The 23,599-nt window shown below is 37.3% G+C and overlaps 1 protein-coding gene and 1 long non-coding RNA gene across 10 annotated transcripts in view; one reads left to right on the top strand and one right to left on the bottom strand.

Moving 5' to 3' along the window:
* HYCC1 (hyccin PI4KA lipid kinase complex subunit 1) overlaps nt 1–20,663 on the top strand; it is a 40,570-nt gene extending 19,907 nt beyond the window's left edge. For 5 of the 9 annotated variants that reach the window (XM_077937006.1, XM_028751457.2, XM_028751455.2 and 2 more), the window contains exons 2-11: nt 3,238–3,317; nt 4,602–4,703; nt 5,307–5,486; nt 7,227–7,307; nt 8,639–8,754; nt 8,969–9,064; nt 9,850–9,966; nt 10,446–10,533; nt 11,830–11,989; nt 19,594–20,663. In XM_077937006.1, coding sequence (XP_077793132.1) covers nt 3,267–3,317; nt 4,602–4,703; nt 5,307–5,486; nt 7,227–7,307; nt 8,639–8,754; nt 8,969–9,064; nt 9,850–9,966; nt 10,446–10,533; nt 11,830–11,989; nt 19,594–20,144 — 1,542 coding nt within the window. In that variant the 5' untranslated portion in view covers nt 3,238–3,266 and the 3' untranslated portion in view covers nt 20,145–20,663. Of the gene's footprint in view, nt 1–3,237; nt 3,318–4,601; nt 4,704–5,306; nt 5,487–7,226; nt 7,308–8,638; nt 8,755–8,968; nt 9,065–9,849; nt 9,967–10,445; nt 10,534–11,829; nt 11,990–13,718; nt 13,886–18,436; nt 18,734–19,593 lie in introns of those variants that run through there. The other 4 variants (XR_003709238.2, XM_028751459.2, XM_077937007.1 and 1 more) reach the window with 4 other exon arrangements.
* Nucleotides 1–23,599, bottom strand: part of LOC144329323 (uncharacterized) — a 349,880-nt gene that overhangs the window by 65,204 nt on the left and 261,077 nt on the right. The gene's annotated exons all lie outside the window — the stretch shown is intronic.

Here is a 23,599-nt window from a genome sequence, read left to right as displayed (position 1 = left end):
GGAATAAACTCTAGGAGCATAAAAGCAGTAGTCTCAGTAGGCTAAGGCTCTTGTCTTGTTGTTTTTGAATAATAAATGGGTGGTAATTATGACTATATATTTATTCTGTGTTCCAAATATTAATATAGTATAGTCAGCTTAGTGTGAGAAAACAGCCAAACATTAACTGAAACTGTGACAAGTAAACAGATTAACTGTCTACCAGCAAATACAGCACAAAGTTGTTTGATATAGGCTTAGGGAAATAAAATAAGGTATCACATATCACTATGGTTTTTAAATTTAAAAAGTTGACCTTTTCATGAAAAATATCACTTGGTTTCAATCTGCATGTAGTAGTCTGACTTGAAGCAACTAAAACCATGCTGTTTTGTAGCTTCCTGCTGTTGGCACCAAATGGATGTTTGCTTCTGCACTGTATGAACTTCATTTTAATTGTGGATTGTTCATAAATAATTCATCTGATAAAATTAATAGTGCAATTTAACATTATAATGAAAGACAAGGCCTTTCACTTTATCTTGTTATATGTCTTGCATCGGTACCAAATTAATGTAACATTATTTCAAAGTAAGTATTTTTAAAAAAATATTTATCTCAGATAAATTTCAGTGGAGTTATATTGGAGAGTCTCAGCTTGATCTTTCATCAATAGTTGTTAATCTGTTAACATTTGTTACAGTTTCTATTATTAAGCAAACCAAACTTCTTTGATATAGAATAATCAGTTTGCTATTGTTAGCATTTCTGAGGAACCAAGAATGCCTGCCTTCAGATTTGGTTGGCTTGTCTTTAGTTTTACAGCAGAGCCTATATTTCCAAAACAGTGCAATGGAGTGGATTTGATTGGGCTTGACTTTATAAGGAAGAATAAATGTGGGAAAGAAAAGTATTTTGGCTGACACACAGCTGTTATAATTGTAAATTGATAGATGACAAATCATATAATATAAATGAACATGCAACTGATTTTTTTCAGCATGATTCCATGCATGAGATTATATATATCATTATTTAACATGGTGCTGCATTGGTCTAGTTTAAATAAATAATAGGAAAAGCTATGGAGTAATCCAGAAAAAATAGTACCATAAATACACTAAAACTTGAGTACTGCCGAGCTTATCAGCAGGGATAAGCAATTTCCTGTTCACATGCAGGACTTCCTATGGAGGTTCAGTTTGCGTGACTACCTAATAACATGTACATGAAAATTGATTAGTTCTATTTTTCTCTCCTAATTGCTATAGATCTGAACTTGTGAAATTGACCAAAAGTAGTATGTTGACATCACAATTGCACAACAAAAGCATTCTGCTTTAAATAATACTCTGTTATTTTCTTGAAAAGGTCTTGGTTGGATGACTCATACTCTTTATAAACCACGTTATAATGAGCTACTTGGAGAGACACATTTTCTCTTTCCTTCATCTTTTGACAAAGGGATGTGCATTATGGCTTTTTAAGTTGCTTTGAGCCTTTGTAACTATATACCAGAAGAAGAGTAGGGAATGTATAGAACATTCCAAGAAGTTACTAGATAAGGTTGAAATAGTTTCAGTTCTCATATTTATTAAACACAATTTTCCATAATAGAAAAAGCATTCTAAAGAGTATTTAGTGTTCCTGAATGAGTCACATTTCTCTGCAGTTATAAATATACTTCAGACAAGAGTTCTTGGTTTCTTGTGCTTTCCTGAACAACTCAGAGCTAATGCATCTTAGGCTTCTGGAAATACATGCTGTCATTTCTCCTTTCCCCCCTCCCTCCCCCGACTCTGCAACTAGAATAATTTGAACAAATGGACCCCGATTAGTTAGGTACTTTTGTTGTTGCTATTTGGTGCTATGAATTTTATATTTTTCATGAACTGGGGTTGGGACATATGGAAAAAGTTAAGAAAGCAGCCTGTAAAGTCATTAGGCATGACTTTGGGGGTCAGCCGATGTGCATTTCCAGATCTACTACAAAGTTGATCCTGAGTCTGGTTTTATTTATTTCTTCAATGTTCCTAACGCTCACATTTTGATTTGCTGTCTAAGATATTACCAGTGTTTGTTCAAAGTAAAAAGGCCTTGATCAAGTGGCCTTCATTACTCTTTACATGCGTCTCCACTGAACCTAACAACCTGATGTCAAGGTTTCCTATGCAACCAAAGACAGCAAAGAGGAAAGTGTTAGGTTGTTTCTTCAGACAAATTCTATTGCTGTGGCTGTCTTCAGTTCCAAGGGAAACAATTTATATTCCACCTTCCGGATTTCATTACATGTCTTCATGAAAATAAAGTTAGCCAAGAAGTAGTACTTAGATGAATGATTTTGCATGTTGAGTGCCCTGGGGCTGCTTATACTCCATACGTTTTAAGCATATTCCCTCACTAAAAAGTCATAAGAACTGTAGTTTACCTCACAGGGAGCTACAATTCCCAGCATCCATAACAAGCTATAGTTCCCAAGCTATAGTTTCTTGTGGGGGACAGTGCTTTAAATGTATGGAGTGTGTTGTACCTTAAACTCAGGACTAAAATGATTGGTTGAACTGGGTTCCAAAAGCTTTAACAGAGGTAATTGTTTGGTAATTGTACTTTACACTACACATCTTCGAATCTTACAGGCTTCCCCCCACAACCAGTAATTTCTGTTGAGTAATTTCATACATGTGGACATTATATGGCTATAAATCTGTGTATTTCCCATGTAACTGGTGATACTGAGAATCCTAGCATGTCCTTTTGTGGATAGAAATAAAAAAATTGTGGCAGTCTTCCCTGTCAACATAATTGAAAATGTATTGTGTGAAATCTGGTGTGCTACTCTTGCCAGTTTGAGGGGCAGAGTTGATGGTATCTCATGACTCTCCTCCCAAAAAAAGATTCTGGAAAAATATTGAAATGAAAATATTACACCACTAATTCTACTTCAGCAGACTGTACGTTTGAGAGGAATATATTCATTTCCATATCTTAGCATATAAAAGTTGAGACATGCTTTCATATACATCTAAAGGTTTCAGAGAAGATGTGTATAGTCTGAACATCTGCTGGTCTTCAGTAAAATATAGGTTTCCCCCTCTTCTTAACATTCCAGCATTTAAGATAAAAAAAGGAGTTGCATAGCTATGGAAACGGGAGTAAGTGGTTGCATCATAAGGCTATATATCTACTCCTTAGTGGTTCCACTTTTGCAGAAAACAAGTGTATTGCATAATAGTTAAACTTTTTGCTCCAAATCTTAAGGCTGAAGATTTCAGAACAGATGTTGGAAGATGTTGGCGGTGGACAAAGGGATCGTAGAAGAATGGTTATCAGAATACAAGGTAATATATGGTTCCCAAAAATAAATATTCATTTTCAAGAATTAAATGCTAGCAATCATCCATAGTAGTAGAGCCAGTATAGTGTAGAGCAGAGGTCCCAAACCTTTCGGATATTGTGGACACATTAGCTATTTTATAGAATCCTTCACAGAATGGCATCATGGGAGTCATACCTATCAGAAACCCAAGACCTTGTCAGGACTTAATACCATTGCACAGAGATCTTTACAGGTTGTCAGTCTGGGTACAGGGCCAGGTTCAAGATGTTACTCATAGTACAGTATATAAAGCCCTTAACAACTTCAGACTAGTTACTTACAATATCATCTTACCCTATATATGTCCACTCGACTACTTCGACCTGCGGAACTGGCACTGTTATAGGTGCCACATAATACCCGTTCTGCATTCATAAGAAATCAATCTTTTAATGTGGCAGCACTTACACTTTGGATCCCCCAGCCTATTGATACCAGGCAGGCGCACACACTTTACTCTTTTTAGCTCCTGCTAAAAATATTTTTTGTTTAGACAAGCCTACCCAGATAATGTGGCATGTTTATATGTGGTTTGATTGTTTTTAGTTTATTGCTGACCCCCCCCCCGTTTTTTTCAAATGTTTATATAATAGTTTTAACTTCTTTCTACCAATACTTTTGTTGTTTTATTCTCTTTGTAGACCACTTTTGTACCTCAATCAAGTGGCATATAAAGTTTATGAAATAGATAAATAAAATCTCTATCTAATTTAGTCTTCTTTGCAACATTACCATTCATACTTTCTTTTTGTCCCATATCACCACCAAAAGGCATACATGGACCCTTTCTCGCAAGAACATTGTCCTTCAAACTCTCCCTCTATTCCCCATTTTCTACTTTTCCCTTTTTTCTATGTATATGAATGGCTAGAATATACCTTTATATAAGTTTAGGTGCCAGGCAAAACGTTTCTCTTTAACCAGGTCTTTGGCGTGGACTGATTAAAATTCTGTGTCCTTTTAAATGAGTTTGTGGGAGGGAGGTTATCGGTCTGTTTGTTTTATTACCGGTATATATTTTGTGTCCTCATTTTGTATTTTCATGTTGTGAACTGCCCTATGATCTTCAGCTGAAGGGTGGTATACAAATTTAATAAAAAAAAATTTATGAGGTACTTTTGCCCACAAGAAAAATACAGCCTGAAAAAATAGGATGAATACCCCATATGAAGAAGGGGAAATAAATATCTTAATTGCAAAGAAACTTATATATTGGCTTACTGTGTCTTAAAATGTTTTGTGTTAGACAGTGCCAGAAGCATCTATACCAAGCTATGCTAAAAATCTGAAAGACAAGAGTTCTCTGGTTTCATCTCTTTATAAAGTTATTCAGGATCCACAAAGTGAGGTAGGTAAATGTGTACAGAATTATAATTGGGGTTGGGAGAACTGTTGAGAATAAATGGTGCATGCTGTTTCACTGCAGCACTAAGTTCTTAAGAAGTGGGCAGGGTGAGCAGAAGTAAGAACAACACAGAGCACTAAACCTTGTCCTCTTCTTTACGAGACCCTGCTTTAGACCTCTTGTTTTGACTTTCTGTAGATACTACCTTTGTATATTTCAACTTTTCTATGGTGCTGCTAAGACTGGAAATCTGATTTTAAAGAGTACCCTTTTCAGCTGAGAGCCAAACTAGATGTGAAATTAAATGTATCAATAATTAGATAATTATTGGAATTGTGGGAGAGAGTTTTAACTGTTTTCTTTCCTGCTGCATTTCTGATCAAAGACAGAAATTCACAGTTTGCCTATTTCTCTCTTTTGTGGTGATGAAAGAGCAGCTCTGATTGAGTATGGCATAAGGGGAGAATGGGGCATACTAATTTAACATTTACAATACAGAACTGTTTCTTTTAAGAATTGATAAATTTTGCTTCTTTAAAAAGTGTAGAAAAGCATACTGATGTGTTAATCCACTAACAAAATATTTAATGTTTGATTTTGTTTCAGCTGCTAGAACCAGTCTGTCATCAGCTGTTTGAATTTTATCGTAGTGGTGAGGAACTTCTGCTTCAGTTCACACTGCAGTTTCTTCCAGAACTGATATGGTGCTATCTTGCTGTTTCTGCCAGTAAGGACCTACAAAGCAGTGGCTGCATAGAAGCACTTCTCTTAGGAGTTTATAACTTGGTTTGTATTCACACTTGAGAAATTAATTATTCTCTCTTGGGATAAAGTGCAAATTACAGTGTAACGTCCCGGGGGCCTCTTAACCAGTTAGATCTAAATCCCTGTGACATACTGCTATTAGCAGAAATGTTCATGTGGTTTTGTCAGAAAACAAGCCAAAAATCTGGAATATTAACTTGCTCTGGTTTGGTATTCTCTGTATTGACATTAGTTGGATTTAGCAATTGTATTCTGTAGATTTAGCACAGTGGGATGAAGGAAGCTGTTTTAAAACAGTTGAGCTATGCGGCATTCATCAGTAGGCATTCTTCATATCACATGTTTACCTTCTAAGCTCATTGTGATAGTAGTAGGATAACTCCTCCCTGGAGCGTCCCTCTGACTAAATATTTGGGAGAGTTGCATGGTAAAATGGGCTGTGTATTATTCTAAAAGGAAAACAGGGTTGGAAGTAGGTTCCCTGCTTCCTTCTATAGTCTCTCTCCACCCACCCCTCAGTATCTCCTGATGTGGTATGTGAGATATTGGTGAGAAAATGAGTGGGGGGTTGCTGCAGCAGGAAGCAATCCAAAGTACATCTGATATTGGAGTGGGGGAAGAAAGTATGTGGAGGATCTGCTCTTTGCTGTAGAATTCCCAACACCCTTTTCTTCTGCTTGAAAGTGAAAGACATTGGGAGGAAGGGCAAAGTGGGTGAGTGAGAGAGACTACAAAGCATTGTCTTGCTTTCTATTACAAGATAATGGAGCAATAGATTAACAATGTGCCTTTCCTAAACTTTCCTTGGCTCTACTCTGTGTCTTTGGAGGGGGTGGGAGAGACAAACATGGTCTGTATTCTGGGAAGGCATTTCCATTTCTGTACTCTGGTTAATATGCATAAGCATACTAATGAAAAGAATGTGATTAGCTGATACAGTTAATGGCTATCTACCTGAGTTTATAACCATGGTAATTACTTTTTCTGTATTAAGCTCAGAATTGGTGTTTCACTGCATCAGTGGTGTTTAAATGTGGAATGTCTTTGATGGAGGCTTAAAGGAAACTCATTTCTCATTCTATCTGTACTTAAAGCAGTAGTCTCATATAATAATAAACAGAGTCTACTTTGCAAAACACACTGTGTTCATCTTGTGGGTAAGCTTATATACCTTGAGGACAGAGAGATCAGAATAATCAAGGGTCTGTCAAGGGAGCCCCCAAAGTCAAGCAATTTAAGAGACGGCTGAGTCACGGTGCTATGTAAAGCACAAGTGACTTTCAGAACCTATAAAAATGAGTGTGACTATCAGCCATTAATGATAAATAGTTTTCTTTCTCTGTTCCTTGTGATAGAAATCTCTGCTGGATCAAGAGAACTTTCCATTAACTGGTGTATGGTATTAGATATGACCCATAAGATTTATTCAGGACTCTAAAGATGCAAACATATTGAGCAAGATTAGACTTAGTAAATATTTCCACTTGAGTAAAACTTCTAATATGTCAGCTGTCAGATGCTTTTTGATTAGGACATCCTAGATGTTAAGAATAAGAAGATGCTGGATTTCCACATTCATCATCTTGTAAATTCAAGTGTTCACATGTGCATCCATTTAGTAGCTCTGGGCATAATTAAAGAGCTAATGAGGGATGGGAAGTTCATGCCCTACTCTGTTGCAGTTGCTCAAATGATTTCTAATCTAAACAAACTTCCATATATTTTTCATTATATGTCATAACTTTCTTTTATACCTTACAGGAAATAGTTGACAAAGAGGGGCACAGTAGGGTATTAAGTTTTACAATTCCATCCTTATCCAAACCTTCCATATATCATGAAGTAAGTTTAATAGACACTTCTGTTTCCATATGTGTGTGTAGTTTTGTTGTAGCCTCCCTTGCATGAATGTCATCTGGCCTTGATTTTGTCATCTTAAGGATAAATATTTTTGTTTTAAAAGTCTGCTGGTAGTGCAACTAGTTGCTGTTTCTTACAAAGGCACAAGTGATTAGGGCAAGGATGAACACGAGAGTACCTGGGTTTTGCACGCTGATTAATTAATTGTCCTATGCCCTCCAGGTGTTTAAATTGTCTCCCATCAGCCCCAGGGGGAAATGGCCAGTGGTCAGGGATGATGAGAGCTCTACTACAAAGCATTGGGGGTGGGGATCAGTTTGGGAAAGACTGTTCTAAAAGTATCCTTAATGTGAAATATTTGAAGTAAAATATGATGGGCTTCAGTGTTCTAGAATATATAATGTTGCATTTAAATTATCTGAGAAGTATTGTCATGGCTAAAGTTCTAATGAGTTTCAGGTGTAACTATGTAGAACAGGCATAGGCAAACTCGGCCCGCCATATGTTTTGAGGCTACAGTTCCCATGATCCCTGACCATTGGTCCTGTTAGCTATGGATGATGGGAGTTGTAGTCCCAAAACAGCTGGAGGGCCGAGTTTGCCTATGCCTGATGTAGAACCTAACTTATTTAAAATTATGAAATATTTTACATTAGATTGGTCAGTGGAATAATAAAGCTGAAGATAAAATGAGAATAAAATGTCTCTTGTTGGTTAGAGTTTAAGTGGATGAAAACTGTGATAACCAAAAAATTTGATGTGTTTCAGCGAAACGTTTAGCACTGAAGTATAAGGACACATGATAGCAACAGACCCTCTTGCAAAGTTAGGTCTGTTGCCAAATCCCTAGCTGCAAGGGAAATTGGGAACATAGCACAAGTTGGGCTGAAGGCAGGAACTGAGCCTACCCCGCCCCCATGTTTTAGCTGGTTTTCTCCTGATGAGGCTCCAATATTAGAGGAAACTCCTGTTAAGAGGTCATTAGCTCTTTTTAAAAATAGTTTCACTTGGAATTGCACAGGGAAGAGTTCAGCTCCCCTTTCTAACCCACCTGTGCCAGTAAACTGATCTTGTTACCACTCTTAAGTTACTATTGAAGTGGCACAATGAATCTTCTGTACTATATTTTAGTGGCCTTTCCCCATTTTACTTATGAGTGTACTGCGTACCATGTAACATTCAGTTAAATTTTATACTTTTATGTTTGTCAACAATCAGCTGTCTATTTTAGTTTCTTTGTGCTTTTTAAATATATATATATATATTCAGTACTCCTGTTCTTAGTGATGTATTCAAGTATCTGTTTTTCTTAGCCTTCCAGTATTGGGTCAATGGCTCTTACTGAGGGTGCTCTATCTCAGCATGGCTTATCCAGGGTTGTGTATAGCGGACCTCATTTGCAGAGAGAGATGTTAACAGCACAAAACAGGTAAAAATGCATGCTGTTGCTTTCAGTCTTAGACAAAAAAACCACACTTGGCCACTTATCAACTAGCCTTCCATGTTATCTTCATATCCCACACTTAACAGAACTTTTAATAGTATAGTTTATATGTTTGTGGTATGTTCTTGATAACAGTTCATAATGTGTATCAAGCCGTGTGTATTTTTTCAATGAATCAGAATTCTTTATTTGTTCATAGGTTTGAAGTATTGGCATTCCTTTTGTTGCGTTACAATGCTGCCTTAAGCTATATGCCTGCAGTTTCTCTTCAATCTTTATGTCAAATCTGCTCAAGGTAAGTTTTCTTTCTTGGTTGAACTGGGAATAGTATTTTTAAATTGTAATCCTAAGGTGTCTGTTCCAGTCTGTAGAGCTTGGTACACGTTAAAACTCCAGTGGGTGATTTTTCATTTCTGGAAATGCATAAGCCAGCTGTTATGCAGGTTTGTCACCATTCTTAGGTGAAACACACAGGTTCCTTGGTACATGGAAAACAGTAATCTAAAAGAGGAGGGCAGGTGCTTCAAACAGTACTTTTGGATCCCAGCCCTAAACAGGATCGCTGTCTCTCCACAGTGTAAAAGAAGAATGGGTATGCAAGAGAGCTCCCTGTAGGGGAAGTCATATTCTTGAGAGGTAGGCGACCCTGCTCGTCACATTTAGCCCATAAGACTGATCCTAATAAGGATCTGCCCCATGGAGTCCAAACAATTCCCCACCCTGAATCAGTCAGATGTACACTCAAATTCCTAAGTTTAATTAATTGGTTTGTCAGACTATTGTATCCAAGGCAAAGCTCTTCAGGAATCCTGCTGGAATCTTTTATGAGCTGGATTGCTAATTGAACTTGATTTAATAGAAATTTGACCAGATAAGAGCAATGATTTGGTTTGTAGGAGACAACTCTGAAAAGATGGAATTGGCTAGTTAGATGCACTCTTATTTAACCTAAAAAAAGAACATGCATTTCAGGATTCTTTTATACTTTTCAACATAACAACTGCACACTATATTTCCTCTTTTTAACACACAATCAAGCAATCTAAAATAACAATACTAATACTAATTATATTCTTTTAGAATCTGTGTTTGCGGATATCCTCGTCAACAAGTAAGGAAATACAAAGGCATAAACAGCAGGATTCCAATTTCGTCTGAATTCATGGTGCAGATGTTAACTGGGATTTATTATGCTTTGTAAGTTCAGGAAATGTTATGTCCTATATTTAAAAAAGAATAGTACATTAATGGTTGGAGAGTATACATGGCCACTGATCTGATCCAGCAGGGCTATTCTGATGTTCTCATGGAGCACCAGCCACATTTGAGTAAAGTTACCACCTGGGCATCCAGAAGCAGTGGCAGACCAAGCAGCACTTTAGATGTGCTCCTTTACACCAGGTTTATCCAATTCTGGGTCCTTCCATTATCTCTGACCATTGGCCATGCTGGCTGGGGATCACCAGACAGAGTTAATGACTAGAAAATATCATCGTAAATATCAGTGTTTCCAAATAGCTTCTATTATTTATTGAATATATTGTTGTGCATTTTATTTCTATTATGATAAATGATTCATCCAGATGGATCTATAATGAATAACATGTATGGCTGTGATGTTGAAATGAATAATCATTCTAATCAGTTCTGATTTTGTGTCTCTGCTAACTTTCTAGTTATAATGGAGAATGGGATCTAGCTCGTAAAGCAATGGATGATATTTTATATAGAGCACAACTGGAGTTATATCCAGAACCACTGTTGGTAAGCATCTTGTGTTAAATTCTTCTATAGCATTTGTACATTTTATTTAAAACATTTATATCCTGATTTCCCAGCTCATATGAACTTGCCAAAGTAATGTAAGCTAAATATTAAAAACAATCTTCTGTAACAATTAAAAAGCAAATCATAGGCAATGAGCTAATAAAACCTTCCAGAAAAAGATAAAATATTGGAGAAGAAAACAAATTGGACACTAGTCTGGCCATGTATTTGCTAAAAACACAGGCAGAGTAGGAGCCAGATGGATATCCTCAAAGAGGGAGCTCCATAACCTTGGAACTACTGTGGTAAAGGCAATCTCCCTCAATACCACCCTCCATACCTCTAATAGCAACAGGAGATACCAAAGTGTCTTCACCAGTGATCCAAGTGGATGGGTAGCTTTATGTAGGAGGAGGTTGTCCTTTAAATAGCCTGGTTCTTGGATATATAGGGTTCAAGAACTTATGAGTAGCTTCTTAAATTAGGACTGGAAATTGATTGGAAGCTCTAGATGTAAACTAGGACATGCATAATCAAGGGCAGACATGCATTCTCCAGGAATATGTACAGTTGGCCTAAGCTATACAAACACACTCCTGGCCATGGCTGCCTAGCCTTCCAAGGGCAAAGCTGCCTCTAAAACAGGAGGGCCCAACTCCATTTCTTTGGGCCTGGGGGTACATTTGGAAATCTAAAACGGTCGTTGGCAACACAAAATTCTCATTTCACAAGACAGTCTGGTGATGCTCAGAACCCTTCCCAATAAAAGCACCTGGACACCCCTTCAAAAATACAATACAGAGACCAAAAAGCAAGCACCACCTCCTACATCAACCCAAAAAGGGCAAAAAACTATGTTAAGAACATTTGCAAATTGAGAGGGACAAGGGGCCTTGGTGATTGCCACTGAGGTGCTGTAGTGTCCATGGATACAATATTGGGGACCCAAAGCCTAAGGAATAATAGTCTCTCAATTTTTAAGAGCACACAGTAAATAGAAACAAGGACTTCTGTACACTTGGAATGACAGTGGATAGTTAAAAGACAGCCAGGAGGGGGAAACATGATTATAAATGGACTTCTGCAACAGCTTTTAAGGCAAGTGTTCAGTCTGAATGGTTTACTAATCTTCTAAAGCCATAATTGAACAGATGGAAGTCAAACTGTTTTTTGTTTTGACTTTAATCATATCTATAGTGATGCTTTCCTTGGTACATATGAAATGTTGTTGCTTTAATTCAAAATCTGGTGTTAATGTTGAAAATTTATCACACCTTTTTGTTGATTTCTTAGGTTGCTAATGCAATAAAAGCTTCATTGCCTCAGGGTGCCATAAAATCTAATAAAGAAGGTACAAAATGTATTCAGGTTGAAATTACACCTACTGCATCTAGAATATCAAGAAATGCAGTGACCAGCATGTCTATTCGGGGCCATAGATGGAAAAGGCATGGTAAGAAATGCAGTTAATGAAACTACAATTTATTAACTAAATTCTAGAAGTCAAGGCTTCCAGAATGTCATTAAATTGGCTGATGAATTAATTGTGTTATTTAATTTCTTTTATACAAAGAGATACTATGACTTCCTCTATCAGTACTCCATGCTTATTCAGTTTACCATTCATTATTCCTAAATTTTAATATGAACACTGCAAAATTAGTGTGGGTGTGCACCTCAGCTGCCTCTATCTAGAATTTCATCGTAACTGGAATTTTCATCCCAAGTTGAAAGCTTCTGTATATAATTTCGTTAAGGAGCAAAATAATAGATTGAATTCCCAAGAGTAAATTAAACTGCGTAAATTAAGATACAGTGGTGCCCCGCAAGACGAATGCCTCGCAAGACGGAAAACCCGCTAGACGAAAGGGTTTTCCGTTTTTGAGTTGCTTCGCAAGACGATTTTCCCTATGTGCTTGCTTCGCAAGACGAAAAAGTCTTCCGAGTCTTGCGATTTTTTCCCCCTCCCCCCGCCTTTTCTAAGCCGCTAAGCCGCTAATAGCCTTTTAGCCGCTAAGGCTTTAATAGCCGCTAAGCCGCTAAACCGCTAATAGCGCTAATCCGCTAATAGGGTTGCTTCACAAGACGAAAAAACCGCTAGACGAAGAGACTCGCGGAACGGATTAATTTTGTCTTGTGAGGCACAACTGTAACTAGAACTTCATTATTTTAAACAGTGAAGTTTATCAAATCAGTGGTTTTTATTATAGTTGTTTTGCTCTTAAAGTGTCCGTGTAGGTTTTGTGTTAAGAATATGTTGCAAAGCAGTAGCATCCCCATGTACAAGGCCTTTTACTTTCATTTGTTTATGGGATAGTCACTATGAAATTATTTAATCACAACTTTTGATCATTAGAATGGATCTTGAATGTACCCTTCTCCCCAGTTGGGTGATCTGAGGCTTATTTCATCCTGCACAAAACAACATATTCTATTGAGAGAGAGAAATTAGGCATACTTAGTATAAAACAAGACAACATCTATAATCTACAACATATTGAGGGGCAGGATCAAGATTTACTGGGATTTATCACTAACATAATGGATTTATATCCATTATGGATCAAAAAGTAGATTGATAAGCTTATCCTACCACTTCAACAACCTTTGGACTGGGAACCTTTTTCCAATTTTATCTACGGATATAAAGTCACTGGAGAACCTATTAATAGTCCCAGTGATGTTTTCTGACTATCTTGGAGATCGGTAGAGTATTTCACTTCAGTCCTATGGTTTAAAGCTCAATTTGTACAGGTTAGTGGTATCTGTTGTGACGAATCTGATCATACAGAGATGTTGCTGTCTTCTAAATGAACTGCAGCAGAATGCTTTTTTTAAAAAAAACAAAAAACTACTACTAAGAAGTACATTTGATTACTGATTTGGCTAGCTGCTGCTTCTGTTTTGTCTCCTCCTTGTTAAGAAACTGTTAAGAAAGATTTGGAGTGTTGCCCAAATTTCACTTATTTATTTGTTTCAGGCATTTCTATACAGTTTAAACCTTAGCATTTCTAAATTCTGTAACTTGCAGAATAATGGTCCAAGGACACGTAGCACTGCTTCCTTCTAACTAATACAATTTTGTATCTTTTTATGAAACTAAATATATTGATAGTCCAGAAAAGTTAAATACCTTGCACTTTTTAGAAACCAAACCATTCTTTAATATTGCCTTCCTGCAGGAGTCATACTTGATGATACAGGTGCTGAAGTTCACGAGTCAATGGTTAGGACAAGTGTTTGCTGCAGCAGATAACAGTAAGGAAAGAGGCTTGATAGTATTAGTAAAGCAACAGACTCCAATAAAAGATGAACAGTTACTTTGTTAAGAAGAACAATTATTTGCCAGGTATGCAAGTGTTGCTGCAGACTCCTAAGAGTTAGTAAATTGCGAGCTTTCAATTCAGGAAGGTGATGTCATGATATTGTGTAAAATGGGGGGGGGGGGGGAGTTCTTTGTCTCCTGAAAGAGAACTTTTATAACTTAACTGTGTTTAAAAATAATCTAGAAGAAAATATTGGGGGTTTCCAGGCATTGACCTTCTCACCACAAAGGAAAACAGTGTTTTGCTTCAAAGCTTTGATTCAGAGTAGAAAAGAGGCATTTCCCTGTTCCATTGCAGTCATCTCCAATTAACTACCTCCTTTGCTACTTTGTGTCATTAACCAGTGTGCATGTAGGTGGCATCTACTTGGTCTCACTAAGCCTGCTACACCAACCTATTGCAACTGCCTAGAAGAACATAAACCCTACTGCTGCAACCTGACCACTTCACACAGGTGTGGGGCAAAATGATTTAGCAAAACATGTACTGTGGGCATTAAAACAGGAACTCCCAGATTATTAGAGGTCCAGATCAATGTCATAAATTCTCTATATGGAAACATGCCACTAAGTGGGAGAGATTTTCAGTGTTAGTAGAGGCATGGAATTTAGTTCCATGTGTTTCTGTAGAGAACACGTCACATAGTTTTTAACTCAAAGATGGTAAACTTAGTTGGTCATTCATCAGGTTGCAGTTTTAGAATTTGAAAGATTTGGGCTTGGATTCTTCTCTCTGTGTGTCTATGTATATTACAACAATAGCATTATTATTCTCATTTCCTATTAAGTTAATTTGCATAAGAAAAGTACTGCTCTAGTGAGTTCTTAATTTCTTGAGCATTGAGCTTAGGAAGCTATGCTCCATTACTTAATAAAGGTAAAGGTACCCCTCACCGTTAGGTCCAGTCACGGACGACTCTGGGGTTGCACGCTCATCTCGCTCTATAGGCCAAGGGAGCCGGCGTTTGTCCACAGACAGCTTCCGGGTCATGTGGCCAGCATGACTAAGCTACTTCTGGCGAACTAGAGCAGCACATGGAAACGCCATTTACCTTTCCATCGGAGCGGTACCTATTTATTTACTTGCACCCGACGTGCTTTTGAACTGCTTGGTGGGCAGGAGCTGGGACCGAGCAATGGGAGCTCATCCCATCGCGGGGATTCAAACTGCCGACCTTCTGATCGGCGAGCCCTAAGCTCTGTGGTTTAGACCACAGCGCCACCCGTGTCCATACTTAGTAGCTTGAGAGAAATCAAATCAGATATTGGTGAGAGCAACATAGAACATGAATGCTTAGAAAAGGATGTCAATTCTCGTAAACGATGGTATAATGACACAAAGTGTATATGTGGATGCCAAAAAAGGTGGTTAATTTTTAGCCAAGCCAATTTTATTGAATTGGCATGCTTTGAAGATCTCGAGTTCTGTATAAGAATGAAGAACTGGGACTTGGAACAAAATATTGGGGGTATATTCCCCAGCCCTAAAAGAACAGCAAGCAGCCTGGAACAGGAGCCTAGTAGTCCTGTTTAGTCCTTGCAGGAGTGGGGCAAAGGAAAAGGACTCCTTTTTGTGGTTCTTTGCTTCTTTTTCCTCCTTCCCACAGCTTTCCCTGCTCTGTTGAGAAGGGGCTTCCAGCCTGCAACCTGAGCATTTTAGAGATATATGGCAAGGATTTCTGATGAGCAGCAAAATGTATTGTTTTTCCTAAAACATCCCTATGTAGTACCATGGAGGCAGGGTTTTTAAAAATCTTTGAGTTCATGTTTCCCTAAACTAATCCCACTTCATTGTGAGCTGTTAGGGGTTTGAGCAGGATGGTGTCCTCTCGTTCCCTACCTTCCATGTTCCACACAATCTGCCAGACATCTGGTTCCTTTTATACCCCCCTTTCTCCCCATGTAAGCTCAATTGTCCTCAACATTTTTGGGGAGTTTTGAATCTCCAGTGGTGTGCATTTGGGTTACTCTTGGAGTTTTACAATTCTTCATTTATTTTAATATAGGATTCTCCTAGTATATAGAAACCATACATTTATTTTTGATTGTCCTGTTTCGCTTTGAAACTGATAGGTACTTGATTCCCTGAATTTGATATAAAATGGAACGATTATAATTTTTATTTTTAATCAATTGACCTCAAAACTACTTGGCTCCCAGCTCTTCAATATTTTCAATCCTGTCTTCCTAAAAACACTTGCTGACTTGTAATTGTTGTTGTTGTTTAGTCGTTTAGTCGTGACCGACTCTTCGTGACCCCATGGACCAGAGCACGCCAGGCACTTCTGTCTTCCACTGCCTCCCGCAGCCTGGTCAGGCTCATGTTTGTAGCTTCGAGAACACTGTCCAACCATCTCGTCCTCTGTCGTCCCCTTCTCCTTGAGCCCTCCATCTTTCCCAACATCGGGGTCTTTTCCAGGGAGTCTTCTCTTCTCATGAGGTGGCCAAAGTATTGGAGCCTCAGCTTCACGATCTGTCCTTCCAGTGAGCACTCAGGGCTGATTTCCTTAAGAATGGATACGTTTGATCTTCTTGCAGTCCATGGGACTCTCAAGAGTCTCCTCCAGCACCTTGTAATAGTATTCTTTAAATAGTATTGTACAAGTTTGACTTGTAATAGTATTCTTTAAAACAGAAATCATCTGTACAACTCTAACATAAAAATACAGTGTCTTTCTTTTATATTTATTGTTCTAACTGCTTGATTTTAGAAAAGGAAAAATATATTCTGAGACTGTAAATACATTATGGGTGATTTGGAGAGTAGACTCATTGAAATAATGGACTTCACTGGGTCTATTCTGAGTATGACTTAGTGCCATAGGGTGATAGCCAGCTATCTGAATCTTTGAGGTTAAGATTCCAGTTAATCAGAGTCAAAATGCCGTAGAAGGACAAAATGTAATTCTGTGTTTCTTTTCTTTAGTGTGCCAGTTCAGCTTTTTAAATGTGCTATTAAAGTAAAAAAACCCCTATGAATTACTGAATACTGTGACTAATGTTGCAAAGATGTGTTAAGCCTCTGTTTTTCTATATGGTTTTCAGGGTGCTTAACTTGTAAAAATGCAGTTGATGATGCAGCTCTTTCCAGTGCTGCCCATCTCCCTTCCACTGATTGAACTTTCAAAATCTGATTGGACAGTGTCTATGCATTTTTGTAGTCTGTTCATTTTCCATTTAGACTGAGCATTCCATTTTGTTACAAAGCTCATGACCTCCTTATGACCTTTAGATATTCAGGCCCTGTTTTGTTCCAAATTTGGTTGAATCTATCGCCCTCATTTTTTTCCTTTTAATGAAGCTGATTCTACTAGTCGCGTTGGCCCCCAATAATCATTCAACACTTTTTAAAAACCCTTTAGTTTTTGTCTGTCCAACAACCAGCAGAACCTCTTAGTTATTTTAAGTTGCTCAGCAACACAAAGGGCCAGTAAGTTTTGCATGCTAATATAGTAAAGTTCAACATTTCAGTAGCGCTACAAGTGTACTATGGTGCTGGTATTTGTTACTGCTTTCCCCTTAGAAGTGATGTAAATGGCAACAGAAAACTTCCAAAATGTGTGCTAGAAGTTGTGCAGATCAAGTGTTAAATGTGCATAAGGAAGCCTTCATAGATTAAGGCAATCATGACAGCAGTGCAACTAACTGTTTCTTCCTCAGTTTAATACCATATTCTTCCTATAACAAATCAAGGTTGGCAGCGTGAAGATCCACAACACAAAGGACTTGTAATATTTGGCTGAAATATCACTTATTGGCAATTTTTAGGATTCATTTTTTACTGATGTTTTATAGTTTTCTTTGTAACATTATTTATCGTTTTCTTAAGCTGCCATGAGTGTTTCATAATAAAGGTGTGATACAAATGTTAGAAATTATTTTACTAACATTGGGGAAGATTCACAGCCTTTTTATGATCTTTTATATAGGCTGAATGCTCATGTACCTACCCAAAGAAACAGGGCTCAAATAGGGATCAGTCCACAGGGTGATGGGCCATATGTTGAAGCCCAGAGGGAGACAAAGCGGAGATGTCACATTTGCCTGGCTTCAGAAAGGTTTAAAAATATTTTCTGTAAAAACATTTAGCATAGTGAATCTCCATATGTAGGATAAATGTCAATTTTATGTAATGTAAAATTAATACAGAAATAATGTTGATTATAATACAACTCTGTGAGTCAGATAAATTCCAATATATTACGGTGCAACCTACAAGGAAATTACTTTATTATGCTGCTTCTGGATTTATTATAGTTTACTTTTACGTGATAACTTTAGAGTGAATGTATTTATTTACCTATTTACTACAGTAGCAGCAGCTGACAGGTAAGACATGGGCTATAATTGAAATGTCTAGAGTTTCATTTTTAAATGGTCTAGTGGCAGCAGAATCACTTTACTCTCAGAAATAATGTATGCCCTTCCTACTAATATTGCTAAATAATAGGACAGTAAGCAAAACATCTGACTTCATAACATTCAGCCTTCTAGTTTTGTCTTTTTTTTCTTTTGTCTCCATGTTTTTGTTTCAGCCATTTTTTTTGTTTTGTCTTATCCATTTTTTAATTCTAGAACAACCAGATAATGCTAATGACACTACTGAATCGGGCAGCTTTGTCATACCCGAGATTAGTGTTACAAATGTGACTGGAGAGAGAACCGGGAATGGGGAAAAAAGCAGAGCACCAACAGAGAATGATGCTCAGCATATACAGGGTGTGCAGGAAGCACCTACAGATCCTAGAGTTGACAGCAAAGGCATGCCAGAGATCAGGAGGCAAAAATCTGTAAGAAAAATTATGGAGGATGGAATAAGCTCACCTGGCAGAGTGCAGTTTTAGCAGAGCACTTTGTAGCTACACTCAGAAGGTATCGATTGAAAGGGTCACTGCTGCATGTTTGGAAGATTACAGTATACAATAAATATATTTGCATGTTACCTTGAATAAAACACAATTGCATGCTTTGCACATAGAACGGATCTTTGTGCTGAATACATTGTTAGCATGCTGGTAGTTCTTAAGTTTTAGCTTGGGAAACCACACTGAGAGACTTCAAATTGGCGGGCAATTGAGTTATTTTTAGATCAGTACTAATCTTTTAGCTATACAAAGTCACTTAAGGAAAAATTTCTTCGAAATGTACATAAACCATGTCAGTTCATCCTATTTTTTATTTTTATCATTTTAAATCTTTGCAGCCATGAGAGCTAATACTCCAGTGTGTAAGGTTTCTAGACTTCTCATTAAACAACTTTGTACTGCAGAATGTGACCTTTCAGTCCTTGAAATATAAGCACTGTTGGGTTTGCTAAAATTTGAGAACCTGCAGGTGATGCCGTATTGGCTTTTATGGTGCCCTGATTATCTAGCGCCATGATTGATTCGCTATGCAGATAGTATGTAGATGCCTTTGCACATATTTGGAATAAATATCTTTCTGTAATATATCTAACATCTTTCTAATCTTTTGCATGAATAATGAGTGCTTTTTAAAATTGCTACAAAATGAGATTATAAGCATGCTTCTAATAAATTTACTTTACTATTCTGATATAAATTCTACTGTACACTTTTTGTCAATTTGAGATAATTGGTAAGTTTTCTATCTTCTCCTTAATCTTTTGCTTTGTGCTAAGAAATGCCAAAATCTTAACAGTACTGGATGCAATCACTTGCAAAACGTGGTTGAGTAAATTCATATGTTAATTGTCATCTTTTTCTATGCAGGTAATGAACTAGGCATTCCAGAAGAAGAACTGATTGAAGTGTCTGAAGTTGATGAGGGTTTTTACTCTAGGGCTCCTTCCACCACAAATCATTCTGCTTTCAGCAGCAACAGCAGTACCAAGACTCAGCTAAGCAAGAGTCAGCGGAGGCCTGGAGGAAGCAAGGTTGGAGGAAAGGAAAAAGAAACTGTTGGTGAAGCCTACAAAGATCACCTGTCTCGTAAACAAAACCAGCGAGCAATGAGTGAGAATTTAGAGCTTCTGTCTTTAAAGAGACTGACCCTGACTAGCAGCCAATCTCTGCCTAAGCCAGGCAGTCATAGTTTGGCTAGAACTAGCACTACTCTTTTTAGCAAATCCTTTGAGCAGGTCAGTGGTGGTGTAGTTCCAAATAATCACCACAGTGGCACAGAAGCAAACAGATTTTCAGTCTGTAGTCTGCAAGAGGAGAATCTGATTTTTGGAGCCGACAGAATAGAACTTCCTATTTCAAGCAAACAGCCAAATCAGCAGCGACCACCTACCATCAGCATAACTTTGTCAGCAGACTAAGGAGCACCTGACTAATTTGTCAGTATAAAAGAGATTCAGTTGCTAGTACTATAGCCCTGATACCCTTTTTTTTAAAAAAAAAATCTTTGGAGATATCTTTAAAGATTTTCTTAGTTGAAAATAATGTCTAAATTGCAAATTTTAAGGATTGCAGTGTTTAAAAAGAATAGGGTAGACAATTCTAAGTATTTTATAATAATAATGTCACAGTCTTTGAGATTCTTAATTTGAGGATTGACATTTGTAATGGTACTACAATAAGGTTTGTACTGAAAATCTAATACATGATGAACCTGTACCAGGGAAATTTTTAAAATATGGGTTGTGCTGCTTGTGCAAGCTTCAGTTACATGTTTTTGGTGAACAATGGATTGCAATCCAGAATATATGTGCCATTTTACTACAAGAGGATGATGCTTTTTTTATATTCATCAAAGCAATTTTAGGAGTCCACTCAATGCAGTAGCTTGTAATGAAAAAAAAAACATATTTGGAAATAAATCAGAATTCTGGATAGAGGTCATTGTGTTAAGTTTGAAACATTGAAATCTATGTTTTCTGGTTTCTGAAGTCACCTGCAACAAACATTTTTCAAAATATAGTGTGTATATCTGATCCATAGAGGCGGAAATGAAGCTTTGTATCTTTTTAGGCACACTAGCCCTATTCTTGTATTTAAAACACATGCAAAGATCCAAGATTTGTGCTGAGCTGCCCCCTGGTGTGTTTGACCCAGCTGCTATTCACCTGTTGAATGCCACATGTGTATGCGGACTTAAATACATGGAGCTCAATTCTTGTATTGTCCTATCTGTACACCTTGATTGTGGTGGTACACAGATCAGTATATTGTGCATGTACATCTCTACGTAAGCTTGAAATGCAGTGCACAAGCAAGCATGAAGCAGGATGGTGTGACCCTAATTCTTCCCATTTCATGTGCATTTCAAACATCAGCACAGGGCAGCTTTTTTCAGGGCAGCTTTTTTACACGACAGGTGAATTCATAAAGCAACAAACTTTCCTTCCCTATTCAGAGCCTGTAAATCAACACAAGAAACATTGGTTTCCAGTTTCTACTGAGTTGTTAGGTTTGAACAAAATCATGCATCTTGAAGGTTTCAGAAGCTTTAATATTTCCATTAAACTAAAGTATGGCAGTAGATTAGCTGTTTATATCGTCACTCATTTCTTGCATTAAGCCAGTCTTATGAGTTGCATCTCATTAAAATGGTGAGCCTTATTTATATGGGTTGTGGGCTGTGTTGGAACAGATGTACCCATTAAATATTTTGGAAGGGCAAATTAATATTTGTTTTTGTTTACCTGAAAGTATAAAATGACAAACCTGATATTGGTACAATGATTTTTTAAAATGATCTTGTTACAGACTTCAAGGCCATTTCCATGGGCTTCTGTGAAAGGTGTTTCTGTTCATGGGGGTATGCTGCACTCCCCCCCCCCCCAACTAGATTCAGATGGACTTTTTGGAGATTGTTGGTTGGATGTGAGAGTGGGAAGGGAGGAATCAATGGCACACCACAGTGTAAGCTGGAGTGCCTTGTGTTTGTTTATGGAATCTGGCTCCAAGGTGTAATCTAAAAGTGTAACAATAGTTGTACCTATGTGTCCTCCCATCCCCTCTAGTTAGTATTAAATTTCAGCTGAAGTACATTTCAACTCAGAACTGCATAATAGTATATAATTTGGTTCTCTTGTGCTTCATTAGCTTTATGCTTTAGGTCACAAGCAGCTGAAAACCTTGTGAACATAAGGACTGGATATAAAGTAAGAATATTAGTTAGATCAAACTTAAATAAGTTCCATTGATTTCAATGGGTATCGTTGGAAATTGTACCATCAATTCAAAGGGATTCTCTTCATTTCTAGAAATCTAAATTCTCTAAGCAAAATTAGCAGCTTTTATCTAACTGAACTAGACAGTTTCAAAAAAAATCTTTTCCCCCCTCAACAGAATGAAATTTAAAAACTCGTGGGCCTATATTTTGTTTAATCACTGATTTACTTATTATAACAGTATTATACCTGACTTTTTACAAGCGAAAGCATCTACAGTTTTCACCATATTTTACTGGCTTTTAATATTTTATCTAGTATAGGCAGAAGAGAATAACTTTTATACAGGAATATATAGCCATTGTAAATTAAAGTGAGCTAAACTTCTTCCTATGACTATTTAAAATGCCATGATACAATATTATGTTTTTAAACAATGTTTACAGTGATGTAGTTTTGGAACAGTAGTTGATACTTTTGTTTTAATGAAAATATTTTGGGTTTTTTGCACATTTAAGTAATCTTGTTCTAGAATTACACCATAAACTGCCAGAAAGGTTAAAATAATATATATCTACATACTTCAGTTAGCAATCAGGCTTGTTGCTCAAAGTAACTTTGAAATAGGATATATGACAGTTTTCATATTTCCTCCATGCATACATCCTGATACAAGAAGAGATTTTCTGTAGATGTGCAATTATATTTATATATGATCCAAAGTACAGCTGGAGTGGACAGCTACAGAACTTTCAGGCATACTTACGTATGGACAAAATCAAAGACAGACAGGCATTTTGATCAAAAACAATTCTTCATAAATATTGTTAGACTTCAAAGGCAACTTGCACCTTTATACACCATGAAAGGGTGATTTGTATAATCCTACCTATATGGAATACTGATTTGGAATATTTTAAATAATTCTCATAAAACTGACTTTTCCCCCCACTCTGGCCTTATGATACAGTGGTGCCTCGCAAGACGAAATTAATTCGTTCCGCGAGTTTTGTCGTCTTGCGATTTTTTTCGTCTTGCGAAGCACAGTGTCGAGAAAGTTTTGGAAAAGCTTCAAAAATCACCAAAGTCTTCAAAAACCTCAAAAAAGGCTACCACACCGTGTGCTATGAGTTGCTCCTCGAAGTCAAGTCGCAACTGTATTAACGGTGTTAAGAAAAAGGAAACAAACTTGCAAGACGTTTCCGTCTTGCAAAGCAAGCCCATAGGGAAAATCGTCTTGCAAAGCAACTCAAAAAACCAAAAACCCTTTCGTCTTGCGGGTTTTCCGTCTTGCGAGGCATTCGTCTTGCGAGGTACCACTGTACAAGTATTTAAATTGTAAAGTATGATGGGGATATTCTCTTGAACTTTGTCCCAGCTTGCTCAAAATGCCTACAATGATCTTGGACCTGGAAAAATTATCACATAACCATGAGGTTTATAATGCCTGGGACCTTTAGACTTGTATAACAGTTTTATTTAGTGAGTAGCAGTTTCCATTCTGAAATAACACTGTGTTGCTCACTTTCATGTTTCATACCAGCTCTGGAATATAAAAGCTACTTTTGCTTTGTTAGATAATTACATTTTATCAGTACTGAAACATTCTTGTGGTTGGGGCAACTGAAAACTAGGAAACTAGGCTTCAAAAAGGTTTG

The sequence above is a fragment of the Podarcis muralis genome, chromosome 12, assembly GCF_964188315.1.
Source record: "Podarcis muralis chromosome 12, rPodMur119.hap1.1, whole genome shotgun sequence".
Lineage (NCBI taxonomy): Eukaryota > Metazoa > Chordata > Lepidosauria > Squamata > Lacertidae > Podarcis > Podarcis muralis.
This window is presented reverse-complemented; position numbering and strand designations above follow the sequence as displayed.